Source organism: Struthio camelus, chromosome Z, assembly GCF_040807025.1.
Source record: "Struthio camelus isolate bStrCam1 chromosome Z, bStrCam1.hap1, whole genome shotgun sequence".
Taxonomy (NCBI): Eukaryota; Metazoa; Chordata; class Aves; order Struthioniformes; family Struthionidae; genus Struthio; species Struthio camelus.
In genome coordinates this window covers 21,735,432-21,756,458 of record NC_090982.1, presented here as the reverse complement: position 1 = coordinate 21,756,458, position 21,027 = coordinate 21,735,432, and the positions used below count along the sequence as shown (strand labels likewise).

The window sequence follows — 21,027 nt, the reverse complement described above, 5'->3', positions numbered from 1 at the left end:
GATGAATATTCAGAATGGGTGCACTGAACAAAGTAGGGCACTTGGTCTGTTAAGCAAGAGGCTCGAAGTCAAGAATAAACATAAGTTCTCAGGCTATGGTTGGGAGCAACTGAGATCTAATATGCTTAGTCTCGGATGGAGGTACAGGGAAAAGAAAGCTAGCTAGGGGGTAGCAGTCAAGAGAGAGTGGCAGTGGGATTAGCTTCAAAGGAGGCGATCACCAGGGTGCCGTCGCAGCTCCTTGTAGCAAAACTGCAGGGAGAGATTAAAAACTGGAGAAAATGGAGAACTGCATATTAAAAATACCGGAAAATTGTCAAAATATTATAATTTCTGTGGCAACCCTTTTTTTTTGTTTTTCCTTGTTTGCTTGTTTTGTCATCCTCCTTCCCTGTTTATACATATGTGACAGAGATGGAAAGCTGAAGGAAGCAGATCAAATCCTTGCTATTAATGGACAAGCCCTTGATCAGACAATTACACATCAGCAGGCTATCAGCATCCTCCAGAAAGCAAAAGATAATGTCCAGCTAGTTGTGGCCAGGGGCACTTTCCCTCAGCTCATCAGTCCTGTAGTTTCCCGATCTCCATCTGCTGCTAGCACAGTTTCAGCCCATTCCAACCCGGTGAGTATACCCCAAATGTATCTGTATTCAGTTCTCGTCGTGTACGCTCTTACTGCGTCTAGTATTTTGAGACATTTTTGTAACTTGTGTGTGCGTTTCCTTCACAATTCCTGACCTTTTTCTTCCATATATCTATGTTTTACCTTTTCCTGTGCAAATAATGGAAAATATTCAGGCTTACTAGGGAGATCTCGACCTTGACCATATTCATTTTCCCCTCTGCCAAACTCTGAGTATTCACCAATGCAAATAGAGCACGTTTGCCTTCCATCATAACACTTTATTTATGATAGCAGTAAACAGCATCTTTTTCTCTCTTTCCTCTCTGTTCGGAGAAACAGAAATTTCTGAGGCATGGCAATCTAGTCTGCACTACCAGCTGAACAGGTGCTTCTCTATTTGTTCCTCTATTGCCTTTTAGCAGTGGAGTTCAAACAAAGCAACAAAGAGAGCTATCAAAATGCCATGTGTGGGGAGAACACTTCAGGTCCCATAAAAAGCAGCTCTGCTGCAATTCCTTTCTTCTGAAAAATCTGTTATTTCTAGGTGCAGAGAAGATGATTCAAAACCAGGGTGATATTAACTGGACATTTCTCCTGGTCTCTTTTCTCGTATAATGCACCTTATATGTTTGCTTGCCCTGGGACGGAATGGCCTATCTTCTCTTCCTATAGGAACATCGGACTGTTCAGATATCTGTGGCTTTTCTTGAAGGGAGTCTGTAATCAGTGGTAGACAGTAGGATGTTTTGAAAAAGCAGCTATTTTATTGTTTATTTTAACCATTGGCATAAAATACTTAGTGAAATTCAGAATGATTGTTTTCTTCTGTATGCAGATTTGTACATGTAAAATGGCTTTAAATTTCTTGCCAACACATGAAAAGGCCTGTTTTTCTCCAATATTCCTGTTCTTCTCAATTTGATTACTTCCATTTTCTCTGAACAGCTTCCGTTTCTTGAAAAAAATGTTCTTTTTAAGCCTACCACAGCTCCTCTGCTTCCCCCCTTCCCCCCTTCCCTTTTAATGCATGCCTTTTCCTTGTGATCTCTTAGCTTGCAAAGGCTGGTGGAAAGCAGCTTATCCTGAGCTATTCTTTTTCCTTCTGGCTTCTCTTTTTAGTCATCAGTTTATGCTAAGACTATGGATACCCAAACAGGTTTTGCAGTACCTTGGTTACTCCAATATGTCCACTTGTTTGTAAGGTTCTGCCTGGCAGAGCACCTGGTGCACTTTTGAATTTCAGATAAGTTGATGATTTGTCCTTACATTAGAAGCAGCCCTGTGAGTACTCCAGTAATCAATTCGTTACCATTCAGTAGGAGGTACCATTGCTGTTTCTTTCAGAGCAGTTACTCTTCTGTCACAAAATGAAGCTTACCACCAGAATTATTTCATTCTAATACCGTCAGTATCAGATAACCTAAAAATCTTTGTCGGCAACACAGGTGGCAATTTTGCAAACATATATCTTGTAATATCCAGTGCTGCTCTGAAACTTTATTCCACCTCTGAACTGGGCTTACGCTAATTCTTTGTGCATTATTATAATTGCCAGTTTGAACATGCACACATCTGAATTTTCAGTCCTGTGAGAATTCTGATAAGCAGTACTTTTGTCACTGATCATAATGGGGTCAGACTGTTTTCAGTGGTACCCAGCGACGGGACGAGAGGCAACGGTCACAGATTGAAATACAGAAAGGTCTATCTGAATACAATGACCCTTCTTTCCTGTGAGGGTGACTGAGCACTGGAACAGGTTTCCCAGGGAGGTAGTGGAGTCTCCTTCGCTGGAGATATTCAGAACCCGTCTGGACGTGATCCTGGGCAACGTGCTCTACATGACCTTGCTGGAGCAGGGAGGCTGGACTAGATGATCTCCAGAGGTCCCTTCCATCCTCAGCCGTTCTGTGATTAAGATGTGGGTGGACCTTGGCCGCTTCATAGATTTGTTCAGCGATCCAGTTCTGGAACAGCAGGACCCACCATTCAGCTCCAGTTTTTACCACAGAGTTCCAGCTGTTATGGAATGAGCAATTTATTATGTTAAATATTAGATACTCTAATATTTAGAGTAATAAATATTACTCTAAATAACCCTAATATTACCCGTTAGGGTAATATTACCCTAACGGAAATTGTTAAGAAGGTCTCATGTTCCCACTCTCTTCTTATTCCAAAACCTACCTAAGAAATAAGAGAAAATATTTTATCACATTTTAATATGTTTATCTTTATTTTAATCATTTACGCACTTATATGTATTCCTTTTAGGTTCACTGGCAGCACGTGGAGACCATAGAGTTGGTGAATGATGGATCTGGTTTGGGATTTGGAATAGTGGGAGGAAAGTCAACTGGAGTAATAGTTAAAACCATCCTCCCGGGAGGGGTAGCTGATCAGGTAAATTCAACCCAGCCTAGCGTTTACCAATCAGTACAGTGTGAAGTTATTATTTATCTCTCTGATGCTACTGAGTAACAATCATTTTTCTCCTCACAAGTGTAAGAAGCAGAGCAAGTGTTAAAAATTTATCCTCCGTAACGGTGCGTTTAGTGCATGGGGTCTAGACGTGTAAATCCAAAATTTGGATTAGGCTTTAAATTGTTTTTTCAGATCTTTCACAGTATACTTGTTTTGTGCAGACTCCTGTATCTGACCCAGATATCCTGGCCCTAGTCCAGGAGAGGGACTGAGCAGCGACTGTCTCTGTTTTTGCCAGACGGGGCTCATATGAAGTAAATTTGGTCAGCTCAGTCCATTTCAAGCTGATCCACAGGACAAGTGTCCATACAACTGTGCTGCTGCTGCTGCTGCTGCTGCTGCTGCTGAAGGGCTTCTCTGTTAGAGCGGAGGTCAAGGGCTGAATAGGCACCGAGGCCAGTCAGTCTTGTAACTGCGGGAACTGCGTCTTGAGGAAAGGGCTTGGAGAGGCATGGACAGAACAGGCGTTACTGCTGTGCCCTTCCAATGAGCAGAAAGATGGGCTATTTTCCCACACCTGACACTTCAGTAGCTTTCATATAGGCTAAATTCATGTGAAGCATTTTTATTGGTTAAAAAAATAAAATAAATTTGACAGTAGAAAGCAACAGGAGAATAAACCAGTATAAAGCAATATCAATAACCAGATCACAGCAAATGAGAAACGTATTTTATTTTGAAGATATGGCTAATCCCGAGGACAGGTTTTTAAATAAAAGTGTAAAGCTTGAATGTACTTTTTGTATGCTGTTACTTGGAGGTGTGTTTGGAGATGAAACCTGAAATTCTCTAATGTACAAATATATTTTTAAAATATCAGCAAGTAATAACCATAATTGGAAGCATTTTTTTTCATGCCCAGATGTTTATCTACTTGAAAAAGGTTTTGTCCTTGATATTTCTGTGGAAATTTGTAGTAAAATTAGCATACCTTTTGGTAACCTGCTTTTCTTCTGCATGGTATCAGGGTATTGATGTGGCATTCAAAAATTAAAGTTACTTAGCCGTATCTTAAAAGTGACTACAGCTAGGTAGTAGTTTTCTGATGAAACTACTGTTCTGATTTTCAAGTGAGATACCTGATGGAAGTGGCAGATTTTGCTTTTGGTGATTTTAACTCGCTGGTTACTTCCTCCAGCATGGCAGATTATGCAGTGGAGACCACATCTTGAAAATTGGTGACACAGACCTGTCTGGAATGAGCAGTGAACAGGTGGCCCAAGTCCTGAGACAGTGTGGAAATCGAGTGAAACTGGTAATCGCAAGAGGTCCTATTGAGGATCCAGCCCCGCCAGCAGTCCCACCGGGTACACCAGTACCCACCTCCACAGCAGAGAAACAGGTAAGTACCAGTGAATACGCGCGACTTGTGACAAACTTCTTCTTCAGGCTCTCACTTTTTTATTTTTTTAATTGCTATTGGAATACCTTACACGTGTATGTTCTTTCGAGCCACTGTTTTCATTCCTAGTGGCGGTGTTCTCAGCCTACAGATTGGGAGAATTTGCATGCCATCAAACACGGCACAATGAGCACATCCTTGAAGCCTTTTAGGATCTGGGCTTGGAGATAGAAGTGTGATCCAAATAACTTCTGGGTTGATTAGTTCATTAACTTGCTTGTGATTATGCAGAAATACTTTGGGAACAACAGAAACTGAGAGATTTTTTCTTCAGACAGAGCAAACTGACGCTGCAGCACTTCTTTGCTTGCCTGTCCTTTTCCTCTCCAGAAATGCTTTTCATTCCCATATTGTTGCAGCCATCCATCAGACAGCTCCTCCCTGTGCCAATCAGCACTCAGATGCCGCTTCCTTCCAGCGTCATCTGGCGTTGCTCGTTTGCTAGTCATCTTCCAAAAAACCAGTCAGCCAGCTGCTACCCTTATTCCCCTGCTGACGATTACGCTCACTGTGCTCGGTTACTCCTCGAACTCATTATGACTCCATCAGCCACTTCAGAAGTGCTGTAAACATCCTAATGCTTTGTCAAGTTAAAGCCACTAGAAAATAAGTCATTTGTGTGTTTACAGCAAAGTCTCATTTCAGAAAAGTGAGGAATAGTAGTGTGTAGTCATATGTAGTTATGACCAGATAACATTTAAGTTGTCTGAATACATGAAATAAGTTAATGAGAGAAAAAGTAGTTGCTTTTGGGCCTAACATACATACGATTTATGCCCTACAAATAGTTTTTTCACTGTAGTTTTCCTGTTTTCCTCCCAGATACAAATTGCGTTTCAGATAAGTCACTTTAAAAAAAAAAAAAAAAAGTCTTCCCTGGCAGTTCCTTGCATGATTACATTTTTTTACATCTTTTTACATGTGAGCATTTTGGTGGTATCTATGGAAAAGGGCAAGACAAGCAGATACTGTTGTGGCTATAAGTTGTACTAAGAACGATCGTGCACACTGAGTCTTTTCTGAGCAAATGAGAGGAGGGACTGCTATTTTTGTGTCTGTGCAGCCCTCAGAGGCATGAGGACCCGGCTGTATTTTTGATAGAAGGATCAATATCTAGCCTGAAAATTATTTATCTGTAAAGTAGTTGTCTCAGAAGAGAAGCTGAATTTGATAATTTCATCTGTGCTTATGTCCTCAGTATATCTCTTTCTGTGGGCAGTTATGTGATGTGATGTGTGTGTGTGTTGCATGCCATGTCTGCAGTTTCAGGAGAATGTGTGGAATTTCCAGGACTGAGGGCTCAAAGGCTCCAAGGAGCCAAAGCCAACTTTTTTGCCACTTTCCTCTCCGTTTCCATCCTTTTGAATACCTTGTCGCTGGTACACACGTGGCTGCCTCTGCCTAGACAAAGTCTTACTCTTGGAGGGAGCACTCAGTGAATGATGCTGCTGCAAGCTTCATTAATTGGGGTCTGGGTATTAAACATCAGTGGAGTGGGGGTGATGATGGGTGCAGCTTGATTTGCCTCTTCCTTCCTGACAAATACAGGGTAGGTGAGAATGTCCTATTGTTTGAGGCTATCAGGGGGAGCAGAACCGTGCTCTTCTCCTCACGTCCCCCCATGTCTCTATCCTGCAGCATTTCATGAGGTCGTGGGAACAGGAGCAGGCTTTAAGTAGCTTTGGCTGTGGCCAAAATAATTCTGTATTATGAAGTGAAGATGTAGTTAAGACTGTAGACTTCTATTTTCCTGGATGCTGGGTTGTGTTTCTGGATGGAGTTACTGTGATAAAGCACTAAAATCAGACTCTCATTTAGCAAGTAGCATCACAGTTCTCCTGTAGTAGTCAAAGTGGGTGAGTGGGTTTAGTTAGTATCTGTCCGTTTGCCATGTTGTTAGTTTAAACAAATATGCTGCTATTTGTCATAGAGAAGAGACTAGATAAAATAGGAGTATGCAGAAGGATCTTGATAGATTTATGCTGTATATATGAATTCCCGTTTCAAATGTGTGTTAAAATATAGAAGTTTGTTTAAATAAAATGAAACTGAAGCCCCAACTGTGTACTCATGTATTGACACATGTCAGTTGTGGAAGCACCGTTTTAGAAAACTGAAGGATGAATATTTTTGGAAAAAAAAGTCTTTTAAAGTATGAAAGGAAATTCTTCAAGTTTTTTTTTTTTTTTTTTTACTATGAAAGCAAAATTATTGAAAGGGGGTTTTAATATGCATTCTCCTATGATAAGTAAACCACTTTCATTGGAAATAAATAAATGAATTCATTACCACAAAAAGTCTTTGTAACAGAAATTCAGAGGACTGTAGTGGGTGTTGGGGGTGATTGTCATTATGTAATTACCTGGAAGTATAACTGCTGCTTTCTAAAAGAGAAGTTTTAAGTCCTTCCAGAAACTGGAAGCGTAATTGTTTCAATAGAAATAGCTTTCATTGCATTTCAAACACGGTGTGCATAGGAAAAAAGTAGCTAGAATTACTGAGCAGGTATTTAAACAATTAGAATACAAAATATGATTTTGATGATTCTTTTATATTAACACAACAATCTATAAAGCTGGTACTGAGGAACTTCCAGAACTGAAGTGAGCTGCAAATTATAACATTTAAGCATAGGTTGTGTAACTTATTATAGGTGACAGACAGTGTTCAGTTTGTTCAGGTTTCACCAGTCAATGTAGTCATCAAATAGTAGTTTTACAGGCTAGAGGACTAGTACCCCAGGGACAGTGAGGAGGGGAAGGCATGACCCTAATTGCATTGTTATCTATGTGCGGTATATCTGCTGAACACCAGAAAAGAGAGCAGAAGCAAATTTGCTACTTTATTGGTAATGTTTATATTAATATTATATTTTTATATTAATGACATCAAAGAACGTGGTGGACTTTCAGAAAAAAAAGAGTTTCTAATCACTGTTTTCTTATTAGGCAGAAGCTTCTGTTGACAGCTGCGAAGATGGAGAGAAGTTTAATGTGGAACTCACTAAAAACATCCAGGGTTTAGGAATAACTATTGCTGGTTACATTGGAGACAAAACCTCTGGTAATATTAGACTCCTAGAGCTTTCTTTACCATCTGTTACTTAGAGCGGTCTACCTGCACTACAGACCTAATATGAGATTTGGTATAGTATCTCTGAACAAAACCTTGATCCTCCAAAACTTTTCTAAAGCTTGCAACAAAAGGAAAAAAAAAAAGTGTTTTCCAATGGGAATTATGAGATTCAGATGGCAAACAATAAGTATTCATTAGAAAATCTTTCCTCAGGGTCTTATGTCATTTTTAAAATTCACTCTTAGCTGAAGCTTGTGATAGGTATATTTTTGGAAAATACTTCTAAATTAGACTGAGGCAGCTGCTTTTATTAGAACTGGCTGAGCTTTTAAAATCAAATGTTCATTTAGAAAGGCTCTTATAAAATAATGCATTAATATTCTGGATGTATCAATGGTCACGTACGTTATTTATTTTTTACCCATAATTTCAACTGCGTTTTTCAGAGGAATGATTCAGAACTGCTGGGCCTCACTATTTGGCAAATACAGTCCTGCCATGAGAGGATGATTGTGGAGTGTGTCATAACACATTGCAAAGAGCTGTTGCTATGACTCTTACCCATGTATATATTGTTAGAAGAATGTAGGGATAGCCTACATCTTTGGTGGTTTATGGACATAACCTGGTGGCTTTGAGAAGCTGCACTAAATTTTCATGGTCTATTAGCTTAGCCTCCGTAGGATGGGTCGTCAGAATTTATGTAATTCTACTTTTTAGCACGTCTGAGTAAACCATTAAAGGGTCAAATAAATTATAGAGCATATGATAGATTTGATTGGTTATTTTTACTGGTTTGATGTTGGAGTATCACTAATGTAGATTTTTAATTGCTTTTAATATTTTTTAAATATAATTTAAAAATTATATTTTTAAAATATAATTTTAATTAATTTTAATATGCTACTCATAATTGTGTTTAAAAATCTTCTTGCTTTGGAACTAATTTAGCGTCTCACTCAATTGTATAACTAAACACTTGGTTAAAGAATTACTGTGCTATCACAGAAGCAGCAACAAAACTACTGGACAATGAGATCTGCAGCTCAGTCTTTCTTCACCTTTGTTACTAACAGCTTGTCGTGTTACCTCATAGCTGTTCCAGGATATAAAGACACTGGGAAATTAGGAAGGCCAGCCATTTAATTATTCATAAAATCTGGAAACACAACAAACTAAGAAAAATAACAAAAGAAACAAATATAAAGTGTTTTGCAGAGAAAAAAAGTGACATCATGACTTAAATATATTTCTTTTCTTGTTCTTCATAAGTTAAGTCTAGTTGTTAGGGCAAAACACAGATGCCTCACTACTCACTTTTGTCATATTGAGGCTGGGGAGAAGTTGAGTTTTAGGCCTATTAAGGCACTGGTGTCTAGAGGTGTCTAGAGAGCCGTTGAAACCATTTTTAGTAGATTATCTTCCCAGCAAAAATTATTCCTTTAACTAAAATTAATTTCTTTTTGCAAATTGTCCCTTCCATAGATGCTTCATATGTCTGACTTTTTCCCCAGCTCAGAATTAATGGTTGCCTAAAATTGGTTTGTTGCAGCTGTATTTTTTCTATCATTCTTTTTTTTTTTTTTAATTAGATCAAATGCTGGCTTATAGCTATAGTTAAAAGGTGATTCAAACATACATTGTAGTCCTGCTTGTTTATACTTCCTGCGTTTGGTTATCCAAGCATTCATTTTCTTAAGCAGACATAAAAAATATAATTAGTTTAACAGGTGAATAATAAGTAGTCACTAGAGTACTCAAACTGAATTTTCTATCCTGTTATTTTTAAATCAGACCAAGAGTTAGAGATAACGCGTTCTGTCAGTGTTGATTTAAAGATTTAGATTAAATTAAATTAGAATTTTTGTTGTTCTTTTGCTGCAGAAAATGGAATGTTGGGGTGGTTAAATTTTGCATAAAATAAGATAGTGTTAGCTGATATTAATCAGGTTCACCCTTTTGAAAAATAGTAATACATATGTTTCAATTTAAGCATATACTTTCTTATTAATTCCTTATCTTGCTTGGAGATTGTGTTTTCTTTCTTCCTCTCGCTTTGGCTCACGTCCTTAGTATGAGATTATTGCATTACTTGAGTTATTTCCATAATAAATGAGTTAATTTAATTTTCTCTGCTTTCTTCATCCCAGAACCTTCTGGTATCTTTGTGAAAAGCATTACAAAAGGCAGTGCTGTTGAACATGACGGTAGAATCCATGTAGGAGATCAAATTATAGTTGTAAGTAAACACAGAAAGGAGGCTGACACAGTCATCTGGGTCATGTATGAAGTCACTTGCCTGCAAAATGCTATACTTTTTAAAATTGCAAAGTAAGGCTCATGTAATACTTTTTCAAAGCCTTTGAGATTAGTCTTTAAATGATAAGGCCTTTTTTGTCTGAGCATTCGATCACATTATCTTTTGGATTATGCTATCTCTAAGTGACTCTGTTGCTTAAAGAAATCTCTGAGTGTGTATGTATGTGTGTGCGTGTATCTTAGCAAAAAGAGCTTTATAGAATGCTTAGCAAAGGCAAAGTTTAATATTTGATTTGACACAAATTAAGCAACTATTTTCAAAATGATTTTTTTAAAGTCTGTCACTAAAGTCTTGATGCTTAAAGAAGAAAATATTTATCAATATTAGGAAAAAATGCATAAAACATTAGGTCTATTTTGTGGTGGAAATCAGGACATAAATGCAGGAACCACGTTTTTGTGGCTGTCTCAGATCTGACCTCTGACTTATGTGAAGGAATGATTTAAAAAGAGTTATGGTGCCTGCATGTGTATAGGTAGAAATATATATAATTTTTATAATGATTTAAACGCTGAGTACAAACCGAAATAGAATATTGCTAAATTTGGCTTCAGCTGTTGCTGCAGATACTGAAGGAGAAAAATGATTTGAGTTGACCTAAGGCAAAAGAACAATAAGCGTTTTTTTAAAATCTGTTTTGCTTAGGCGTAATGGAAAAAAATAAAATAATACCAACTCATTTTAAATTATTTTATATTTAGGAGAGCACTGGAGTTGGAAGAAGTTCAGAGGAAGGCAGCAATGTAATTAAGGGTGTGGGGAGATTGATTCTTCATGCAGGAAGGATTAAAATAATGGATTATGTGTATTGTGTAGACAGACTCAAAACAACAGCTGAGGTTAGGGATAGATCTTTTGTTAGGCATATTTGAGAAATTACAGTCACCAAGGGGTGAAAGGGAGAAAGGATGGGGTAATTTGGAGCTTGCAGAGAAAAGGAGAATGAAAAGGTCTGTACGAGGAATAGTCAGATGAAACTGAGCAACACCAGATTAAGTCTGAGATTCAGAAAATAAAATTGAGTTATTGATAGCTTCCAACAGAAGAGGTCAAAAATTCTGTTGCTTAAAATATTTAAAAAGTTGACCAGAAATAACATCTGGACAGATGAGACAGTGATTGGGAAGTTGAACTTCATTGTGTACAATAGTAGACTTCACTAATCTGAGAGTACCTGACTTCAAGACATCTGTGCCAGGTCGTTCTGGTTGTTACCATGAATGAACGTGCCCCTCATGGCCCACGCCCCGCCAGCTATCTAGAGGGTGGCCGTGCTTCAGCCTTTCTGCCCTAGAGCCGGGATGGCTGGGGAAGGGTGGGCACAGCGAGGGCTCTGCCCTCTCGCACCATGCCGAATGGCCCGCGTGACACCGTTGCGCTTCCCACCACCGCTTCCCTGTGCTGCTGGTCGGCAGCTGTGGGGTAATCCAGTGAAAATGCTTAGTGTAGCTGAGGCCACTAAAGCTTTTGGGTTTTCTCTTGTCCCTCCACTTGCCTAACAAACGCTGAGCGCTCAAAAGTGACCATGACTATGTTCTGGAGGTGGTGTCTTGCTGGCTAATACGCTGCTTAATCCTGCAGGTGGATGGAACAAATCTTCAGGGTTTTACTAATCAGCAAGCAGTTGATGTTTTGCGGCGCACAGGACAAACAGTTCGACTCACTTTGATCAGGAGAGGGCTTAAGCAGGAAAATCGTAATCAGCCCCAGGAGGACTTCAGTGCTGCTGTTGAAAAGGACGTACTGCTCCAAATGATGGATGGTGGCACAGCCAAGGGTAATTAACATGAGCCTTGCGTCAAAGTCCGCATGAAATAGTTTTATTCCCAGTTACAAGCTGGAAATAATGGGCCAGGTTCATTCTGAGTAGCTATTCCTGATAGCAGAGCTGCTTCACATGTGGAGATATTCGGTCTACTGTGGTTTGATTAATTTTTAGAAGCAATAGTATTATTTTTTACATTTCCAAAGCAATTACTGAAATCAGTGCATTGCACTTCTAGCTAATTTACCTCAAGAGTTTCGTCCTGTAAGCCTTTGAATGGTGAGGAGGTAGTGAACGTTGTATTTGGGCTCAAGGGCGAGAACTGCGTTCAAGTACAAGCAAAGATTTACCCTCCGCACTGAGCAGAAATACATCTCAGTTCCTTTCACTCTTGCATCTCCACGTCCTCACAAGTTCAAGGTATAAAAGGATTGGCCTGTACGTGGAATTTATTAATAATCTCATAGGATACTTACTTGTACATGCATACACAGTTCAGAAGCCAGTGGTAGGTTTGCCAGTGGTAAGATGAGACTAGTGCCTTTTCAGTGGAAGCCCTTAACCTTATATTGTGTGCATCTTGAGATGCATACATTGTACCTTGTAAATCAATGTATTCAAATATCCACACAGGTGATGGATGCGTAAACAGATTTTTTTCAGCCACTTATGTCATAGATTGATGTCAACAGAAGTATATCACACACCACAGATTAGACCGTAATCACCCACTCACACAAGGTTTTGAAAGATAAAGTAGTGTGTTCCCTGTATGGTGTCTTGTCGTGCCCATGTTCAGCAGCAATTATGAAGAAAATGCTCAAAAAATGCTGTTTCTCCTGCCTAAAGGTGTTAAAGCCGGTTGACAGCCAGCAACACACCTAGCAAAATTGTTGTGGTAGAACAGGCTTTCTAAAAGTGGAAAGTCTGTCAGGTATCCGGATCCCAAAGTATATGGGCATTTCTTTGTGCAGCATCTGATTCTTGAATTGTACGCTGGAAAGAAGGAGGAAAAATGTGAGCGTGGCTTTAGCATGCGTGTGCTAAAGAATGCTAAATGTGTATGCTGTCCGTTAACTGTTTTTTCAATCGTAAAGAGAGGTGCAGCTACTCACAGATGTGTTTTCTTTTTTCATTTAAACCATACCTGCAGAAGGCAAAGCATTGACAGAAGACAGAATATCTTTAAAATATAACATTTCTTTCTGGCCCTTTACTCCACGCTGTCGCGAAGCCGTTTCCCAAATGTGGATCCTCTGAAGTCCTGCAGAAGATAAGACAGGCATGCCAAAGAGCTTGATTGAATATTAAAATGTATGAAATTGAAATAGCTGAAGTCATCTTCTTTTTCCAGAAAACAGTGAAACAGAGCAGGGATCTCCATCACTGCCGTGCAGCACCGGTGTGGTAAATGTTGGCGAGGACATTAAACAACAGGAAACAGGTTCCCTATTTTTAATATCTTTTCTCTGTGAAAATGCATGGGGTTGTGCTTACACAAAGAGCAAGTGTTTTCTGTGCCTCTCTGTCTCACGTGTGCTGTGCATCTGAGATTGTACAGCTAGAAAGTGGAAATAATCATACCAGAAAACGTATACTCCGTGTGCTATAGAGCAAATGCGGTCATTGACAACGACTGTATGTCGCTGAAAAGAGCGATTATGTCTGTGTGTCTCAGACATCGTTTGAAGCAGCGCGCTTTTGCTACGTATTCTTCGTAGCCTACTAATGTGTTTCCACTTGAAATCCTCCATCAGACTTTTTCCCTCCTCGTTCCCTTCCCTGTCCACCACCGTGCCTTATCTTTCTAGCTCCCTGCCGCTGTCTGGCTACAGCTCCAGGACTTTTACCTCGTGTGGTATGAGTTCTGCAACATATATCTCTTCTGTGTACCTTTTCATAACTTCTGCTTTCCATTGTTCTAGAAAGCTGAAGAATTTCTTTTTAAGAGTTTTCCTTCAGACACTGCCAGGTCTTCTGGGTCTGTTGAATTACTGTCACATTTGAATGTCACACAGCATTGAAGCAGCTGGGTTTATTTTTAATTAACTTTCAGAGCAATGACTAGGTTTAAAACCCGTTATGAGGCTGTCAGCCACTTTCATTTCTTACTGAAATCAGTGTGAGTTGGGAACTTACCTTTTTATGTTTGTATGACGAGCCTAGCTTTTGCCTGCAATAGGCACTCAGATTTGAAGAGTTTATTTTGATGCTTACTGTGTGAGCAGCACAGTCCTTGTAACTTAAATATTAGATTTCAGTTAAATTTGCTGTGTTTATTAAATATTCCTTCCAAATACTGCTTTTTTAGTTTCCTGTCATAGAATCTAAGCAGTTCAGACGAGGAGAAAAATGAGCAGAAGAAAACTGTTTCTCTATAGTTTGAGCTTGTAGATAAACTTTCAGTCAGGTTAAGAGTTGCTGCAGTTTGCTTTCTTGCCTGTCGTTGTATTTCTCACAGCATCATTCCTTTTCTTCTCAGCTTCTCTTCCAATAGGCATTTCATTGGTGGTCTTCAGCTGTTAGAATTATTTCTCTTTGTACGTGTGCGTGCGGAAGTGAATCTAATGGAACAAAACGAGCTGGGACTTGCGTTCCCTCACTGCCCTCTGGGGCCTACAGTTTTGAAAAAATCTTTTACAGACGTTCTTACATTTTTGAAAACATTTTGTTTGATTTGTTTTTTTTTCTTTTTTCTCTTGCACGTTTTCCGTGAAAGCTTATCCGCGTATATGCAGAGTCTGTCCAACAGGAACAGTGGGCAGTGCCACGAGTGCTACGGCTGTTAATATTTCAGCCGGCCCACGAAATCAATCTGACTAGCCCGCATACAGCCTGATTTAACAGATGCCTGGAGCATATAACTTTGTCATTTATTTTGTGCCCGTTCTCTTGGTAAGGTTGCATTACAGTTATTGAAGATGGAGGCTAGTTTAAATATTTGTCCTTTGAAAAATATAGTTATTTTGGATGGCTGGAGATTAATTTGGTGCTATTTGATCACCAGGCCTTAGCAGGCAAACTGGGGGATGTAAAGTAGGAAACTGTCAGAGTCAAATACTCTCTGACCAGGATCTTTTAGATATTGCACGCACTAGGAGAGTGCAGTGTTTAATATAAAAGTTTATTTTGAGAGAATTTGTTGTTACACAGGATTTTTGATTTTGCAGAGTGATTCGGCAATATACTGAAATCACAGTTCAAGTGTATACACTTAAAGCAATCTAGCAATTGCACTATACAGTTCAGTCACAATACCAGTGTGTTTGCCCTTACCTGTCTCAAATGCGCTCGCCGTCGCGACGCTGGGTGTCCCCAGTCGGCAGGAAGGAATACGTGGGTTGATGCCGGTTCTTGCCTGTTGCTCTCTTTGAAATTTCTTTGTTAGTTGTTGAGGTTTTATACTGTCTGTTGGGCTGAGGCAGGTATACACTTCCCCCATGCTGATCTGGCTGTGCTCAGGGAGACCTTCACATTCTTTTGAACAGCTCAGAAGAAACATTCACACCAGTCTAGCTGATTAGTGGCTGCTTATCCAAAACGAAGGTCACCCTCTGGCACCCTTTGTGTTGAGATAAAGTCAGTCCTCTGTGCAACAGCAGGGATTAAGGAGCCCATCCTACACTGTGCTTGGGCTTCATGGGGCACCTGGCCCTCTGAGCCTTCTCCCGTTGTAGGGGTTACTTGTAGGGGTCACAGAAACGATATTGGAAATATAAGAGCTGAGTAGGAATTTTGGGCACGGTTTATGCCCAGCACAGTTTCAGCGTTGGAAGAGAGCCACGTGGGCAGCCTGTGGCTCACGACACCCCCGGGGCGTGTCGGTAGTGCGGTCCCTGCCCCTCCTCTGCACCCCACGGCTGCTTGCTGTGCCAGGGTCTTAAAAGTGCGACTTGAAGGGTGAAGAAGGTTAGCAGCAAAACAAATGGCATGATTTAGTGGTGTATTTTTTTTTACAAATCAGTATGCTAGAACCAGTACTGTCAGTAAGTGGTTTTGCTCAGTCCAGGTGGAACGCATGAGCTGACGGGGGACAAAATGTCTTTACCTCATCTTTCTGAAAGTTTTTCTTCTGGTTAATCTAAACCTGAGGCAAAACATGTCAAGTTTTCAGTCGTACCTTGGAGCATGCTGGTACCATGGAGTGATTCGGAAGTCCTGCAAGACACACTTACCTTATCAGTGATAAGAATAGACAAAAGTGTTTAGTTTTCATCATAGTAATTTCAGATGTAACTTTTAGATTTCCAGTTAACTACTGCAGAAGAAGTAGCTCTGAAGACTAAATGGCAGAGAATTATGGGTTCAAATTATGAGATAGTGGTAAGTAAACTTTGATTATTATTGTTAGATGCCTTTGATGCATCTGTCTGTTATATTGGTTACCTGTAGATCTATGTATGTATACGTTATATTTGCCTCTCTATATTTGCAGTGCATTCGTATGCTCCTTAATCTGCTGAGATGATTTTATTTATTTCAGTTACAAATTTTGAATATAGATATATGTATTTTTCCTCAGTGACTCAAAAAATAATCACAGGCTTCAAAGGTTAATATGACTGTGAGTACTGATAGCTGTTTCACAGGTTTCATACCTGCCTGGGAGGGTAAATGTGTATTAGGGTAAAATACGTTTTTGAGATGAACATCAGGACTCACTTGATTAGCAAGAATTTCAAGCTAGTATCTGAAACTTCTTACCCACCTATATACTGAATGAGTTGCTCGTCTGATGTAGTGATCTAAATAACACTTAGGACGCTCACTGTAATTGCAATTAAAAAACCCAATCTCTGAGTTTAGGACTTTATTTCAGAATTTTATGCCTCAAACTGTATTCTTTACAAAAGTTATATTTATTTTATGTGATTGGTTGTCACATACAGCTTGCACTTGTATATGTTGAAGTGATGCATTTATTGTTATGAAAGTTACAGTTTTTACCTGGCTGTCCCTTGATCCAAGTATTTCTACACAAATTCAAATCTGAGTGCATGAAGCCTCTTCCTCATCTTGCGTAGATCGTATTGGATGAGACTGTGTTTCAGTTTCAGCACTGCAAGGACTTTTTTGGTTGTTCTTGCCTCAGAATCTGAAGCACCACAGAAAGCTAGGTAAAAAGTAGATCTGTCTTGCTGACCTCTTAGCCGTACGTATCAGGCAATATAGACACATTTCTCCAAATATGTTTTTTTTTTTGGTTCCTTGGTGAACCACTCTGTGAATCCATAGCAGCAGTTTTCTTTCCAGAATAGTCTACTATTTTGTGACTGCATAACTTTCACTGAGTGAGGCCTGTACATCTTAATTTTTGTGCGGTCTTTGTATTTCCCTCTCAGTGCTTTTAATCGTACTGGGAAGTTAAAACTGGATGCTTTCTTTTAGCTGCTGTTGTTATTTCCCTTGGTGTTATTAAGAAATATAAAACCCAGACTAATAACTCTGAATGTTTTTTTGCAACCTGCAAGGTTGCATTACACATGTCAATATTTCTAGTTTCTCAGTTCCTAAATAGTCACTTCATTGCATGTGAATTGAAGTGGAAAGTAACAAATATGGCTTTAAATATGTCAAAAGTAACTTTTTCTTAATCTTCTTTTAGGTGGCTGTAGTTAACAAATTTAGTGAAAGCAGTGGGTTAGGGATAAGCCTTGAAGCTACAGTGGGGCATCATTTCATCAGATCTATCTTACCAGAGGGGCCAGTTGGACGAAGTGGCAAGCTGTTTAGCGGAGATGAGCTGCTTGAAGTAAGAAAAAATTCTGACTTTTTCTTAGTCTGCCTTCAGTAAGTCTTGTGAAATGACCTGCTTTTCACAGGTTATGACTTGGGAATGTAGCCTCGCTTATTGCATATCAGCCCTATTGCATATGCCCTGAGTGTTTGAGCAATCACTTCATATATTCGTATGTATATTTATTTATGTAAATACATATGCTGACAAGCATCTCTCAGCTAATAGCTGATTTTTCAGAGATACAATTCAAGGTGACCAAAAAAGAGTACTTAACAGAAGAATGAAGATTTAATAGAAATGCTCCTACCCTATGAAGGGAGTAAACAACTCTTTTTCTAAACCATTTTCTTGGAATTAAAATGTGAGTTTCCTTCCCATGAATACAAGAAATAAAAATGATCCATCTGTTTTCATGCTTAATATGCCAATTCCCACATAAATGTGCTAATGTTGCTTATTTTGTTCCATTGTCTTTCATATTCATATCTTCCCTATTGTACCTGGGGGCTCTTGCTTAACAAGTGCCAGAATTCGTGGTTTTTGTAAGGCTGAGGCAGGCCGTTTATGGGACTTACCATTCAGCACAAAACTTTTTTAAAGATGCCAGTTATGTTGGAAAAAAAATTCAATGGACCCATCAACATTCTCTGTTAATAATATTTTTTAAACTTTTTAAATTTTTTGTCATTGTACTTCTACTAAACATTGTTTATTCTTGTTTCTTGAGGTAAATGAGATCTCTTTGCTTGGAGAAAATCACAAGGATGTGGTCAATATCTTGAAAGAACTGCCTGTTAAGGTGACGATGGTGTGCTGCCGTCCGGTAGCTTCCCCTGTGAGTCACCCAGAAGTATTGGACGGTCTAAGTCTGTCTGAGGTTCAACTCACAGAAAAGGTATTTTATTTAACAATTATTAAGAAAAGGAATGTTTCCTTGAGCAAAACATACAAAGTTAATGTACAAGATGGACCTTTTAGTATTTTGGGATTTGGAATCAAATAGATAGAACAGGACAAATTATATTCACCAACCCCAATTTAAGACAACCAGAAGATGTAGCTACTGGTAAGCCATGGGTCAAAAAAAAGAAAGAAAAAAGAAAAAAGAAAAACCTGGAATCCAGGAATATCTACCCAAGTACTTAGCTTCTGTTCTGCCGGTGGGCTGTTTCGGTATAGCAAATCGAACTATGTGTTTTTTAGAGTCTGAAATATTTAATCTGATTTTGAGCTTGGCTTTCTGGTTTTCTTTTTTGTAGATCTCAGTGTATGCTCTCTGACATATGCATTTTTGTCATTCATGAGTTCAAAACTCTGGCCAGCCTGGTGTGCTAAACATGTGGAAAGGGTATTTTTATGAAAAGAGACAACTAATTTCAGTTTTGGGCAAGGCGCAAAGATTGGCTCGTTGTTGCTAAGCTTTTTAATGAAACCAGGGGAAGAGAAAAACATATAAACGTGTGTATATGTGCGAGTGTGCATGTATATTTGTGTGCTTGGTTTTTAAAAATATTTTGACTCCTGTCAGTAGTATTATGTTTAAATTTATTTAAGATTTAAATTTATTTTTAGAGGTACCATTTAGTAACAAATATTGCCTTTATATTTAGATAAAAGTATTAATGAGAGTTTTCTGAAGTGATTTGTTTGGCAGAACTTCCATTTTGTAAGTATTCTTACCAGTGAGTGCTTTCGTATATTTACAGCATAGATGATGTGTTACAAAGATAAATGAATTCTGTATTAGATCCATCAGACACGTTTCTTAACTCTACTGAGTGCTTAAACTTTCTGTATGTTTAGGGAAACATCACTTATTTATTTATCAGGTTTTGGTGAACAGAGTTTAGCCTCTGCTAATTTATGAACATTTACATAAATGCAGTTGGTAGACGGTCTGTGTTTTTTCCAGGCTCATGTAGAACTTGGATTCATTGGCTCCTCAGACACAGAGGGAAGAGCTTTGGAAATTGCTGATGAGGATCCGAATATGGAAGAGATACAAAGCTCTTCTTTGGCAATGTGGGAAACAGAAGTTCAGCACATTGAGCTGGAGAAAGGGAATATGGGACTTGGATTTAGCATATTAGACTACCAGGTAACTTCTACATTCCTTCCTCTGAGCAGAGAACACAGTACTCTGCCTTGTTTGGATTTCATTATGTGATCTAAATATGTTTTTTAATTGTAAACCGTAATGTAAACTAGATAATACAATAAAGCTACACAGATGACGCTATTAGCAGGCACCCCTTTGTTACTTATTCCTCTTACTGCATTAACGCTATCAAATTAATCCAGAAGAATAATCAATAGTATACTAGATCTTCATAAACTTTTGTCTTCTGGTGCCCCAGGGGCAGTGAATGATGTAGACAACTTAGAAGATGCAGGCCTCTAACCATACATTTTGCATGTGCAATTGGGTGCTGAGGGCTAGATCCAATAAAGGACTTAGGTGGTTAAAGCAGGATTTACTAAAATCCAGAACTGCAATGCTGAAATCCCTTGCTTAGCCGCTGTCTAACCATGCTCCTAACCATGTCTAGCCGTGTCTTAAATGCTCCAGTTCAGTTTGTGTTTGACTGAAAAACTCCTGGCATCCAAATCCGTGATTCTTGGTGTGTCCCGATGTCGGGGCAGCTTGGTGCCTGCCTGCTGCCTGGGCGTCAGGATCCAAGAGCAAATGCTCCTTCGTTCAAGACGGGCACCTGAATTTTAGAGAGGGAGTAGAAGGGAGGTTGTTCTCTATTTCCTATTGTCTCAGTGAGTATTTTTCCCAGATTCAAGTGATTTCTTCCCATGGTCACTGTACACGTCTGCTCCAGTTTATGGTATTGCTGCAGAACTGTTAGTTCTCCATTGGATCTTGTCCTTAAAAGCATCTTCCTGTTCGCATCCGGCGTTCACTTGCAGATGGAAATTAGGCCCATAGGGCACTACTTAGAAGAACTCTCTGTCCAAGTAATGTTTGGCGTTTGCAAGCTGACAAAGGTATATGACAAAGCAGGGAGGTTTAGTAACGAGCACAAAATCTGAAGGTTAGAGATGTAGTCAAGCATCTGTTCTGTGCAGCAGTGATGACAGTTTAATGTGTTACTTCTGGTACCCTGAATTGAAACACCCTTGCTGAACCTGAGTATTTCCAGTCTTGTGTCAGCATGAAGTCAGTCATGTTTTTCAGCCTTAACCTTCTGTCTCTTGTTAAGTGTTGACGCAAACTAGGATTGCTCATATGCTCAGTTACTGCATTTCATTTATGGATGATAGTAATGAAGAGTTGTGGGAAAACCTTACATTTTTGTACGTATTTTGCATGTGCATGTTTGATTATATCCTACAGTTCTAGGAATCTCTCTGAAGCTTACTTATTTCCATTTGGTATTTCATATTTGTGATTTATCTTGCGTTCTTTCCTCTGAGATGTAGTTAAAGCCTTTCATTTTGTCAGTGAAGTTTATTCTTTCATCTGGGATTGTGTAAATCGTAAATCTAGTTTATTGTTCACATTTTATATTTATGCTTTGCTATTTCTGTTGAATTTTTAATTAATTTTCAATGCACAGTGACTAGAGCTGTGGACTGTGTTCATGTTAATGCATTCCTCATGTTT

At 39.1% G+C, this 21,027-nt stretch overlaps 1 protein-coding gene across 41 annotated transcripts in view; it reads left to right on the top strand.

Moving 5' to 3' along the window:
• Positions 1–21,027, top strand: part of MPDZ (multiple PDZ domain crumbs cell polarity complex component) — a 101,520-nt gene that overhangs the window by 21,990 nt on the left and 58,503 nt on the right. For all 41 annotated transcript variants that reach the window (XM_068926879.1, XM_068926848.1, XM_068926883.1 and 38 more), the window contains exons 6-16: positions 413–626; positions 2,903–3,031; positions 4,251–4,454; positions 7,463–7,577; positions 9,740–9,828; positions 11,491–11,686; positions 13,029–13,118; positions 15,918–15,997; positions 17,280–17,426; positions 18,142–18,309; positions 19,327–19,512. In XM_068926879.1, coding sequence (XP_068782980.1) covers positions 413–626; positions 2,903–3,031; positions 4,251–4,454; positions 7,463–7,577; positions 9,740–9,828; positions 11,491–11,686; positions 13,029–13,118; positions 15,918–15,997; positions 17,280–17,426; positions 18,142–18,309; positions 19,327–19,512 — 1,618 coding nt within the window. The remainder of the gene's footprint in view (positions 1–412; positions 627–2,902; positions 3,032–4,250; positions 4,455–7,462; positions 7,578–9,739; positions 9,829–11,490; positions 11,687–13,028; positions 13,119–15,917; positions 15,998–17,279; positions 17,427–18,141; positions 18,310–19,326; positions 19,513–21,027) is intronic.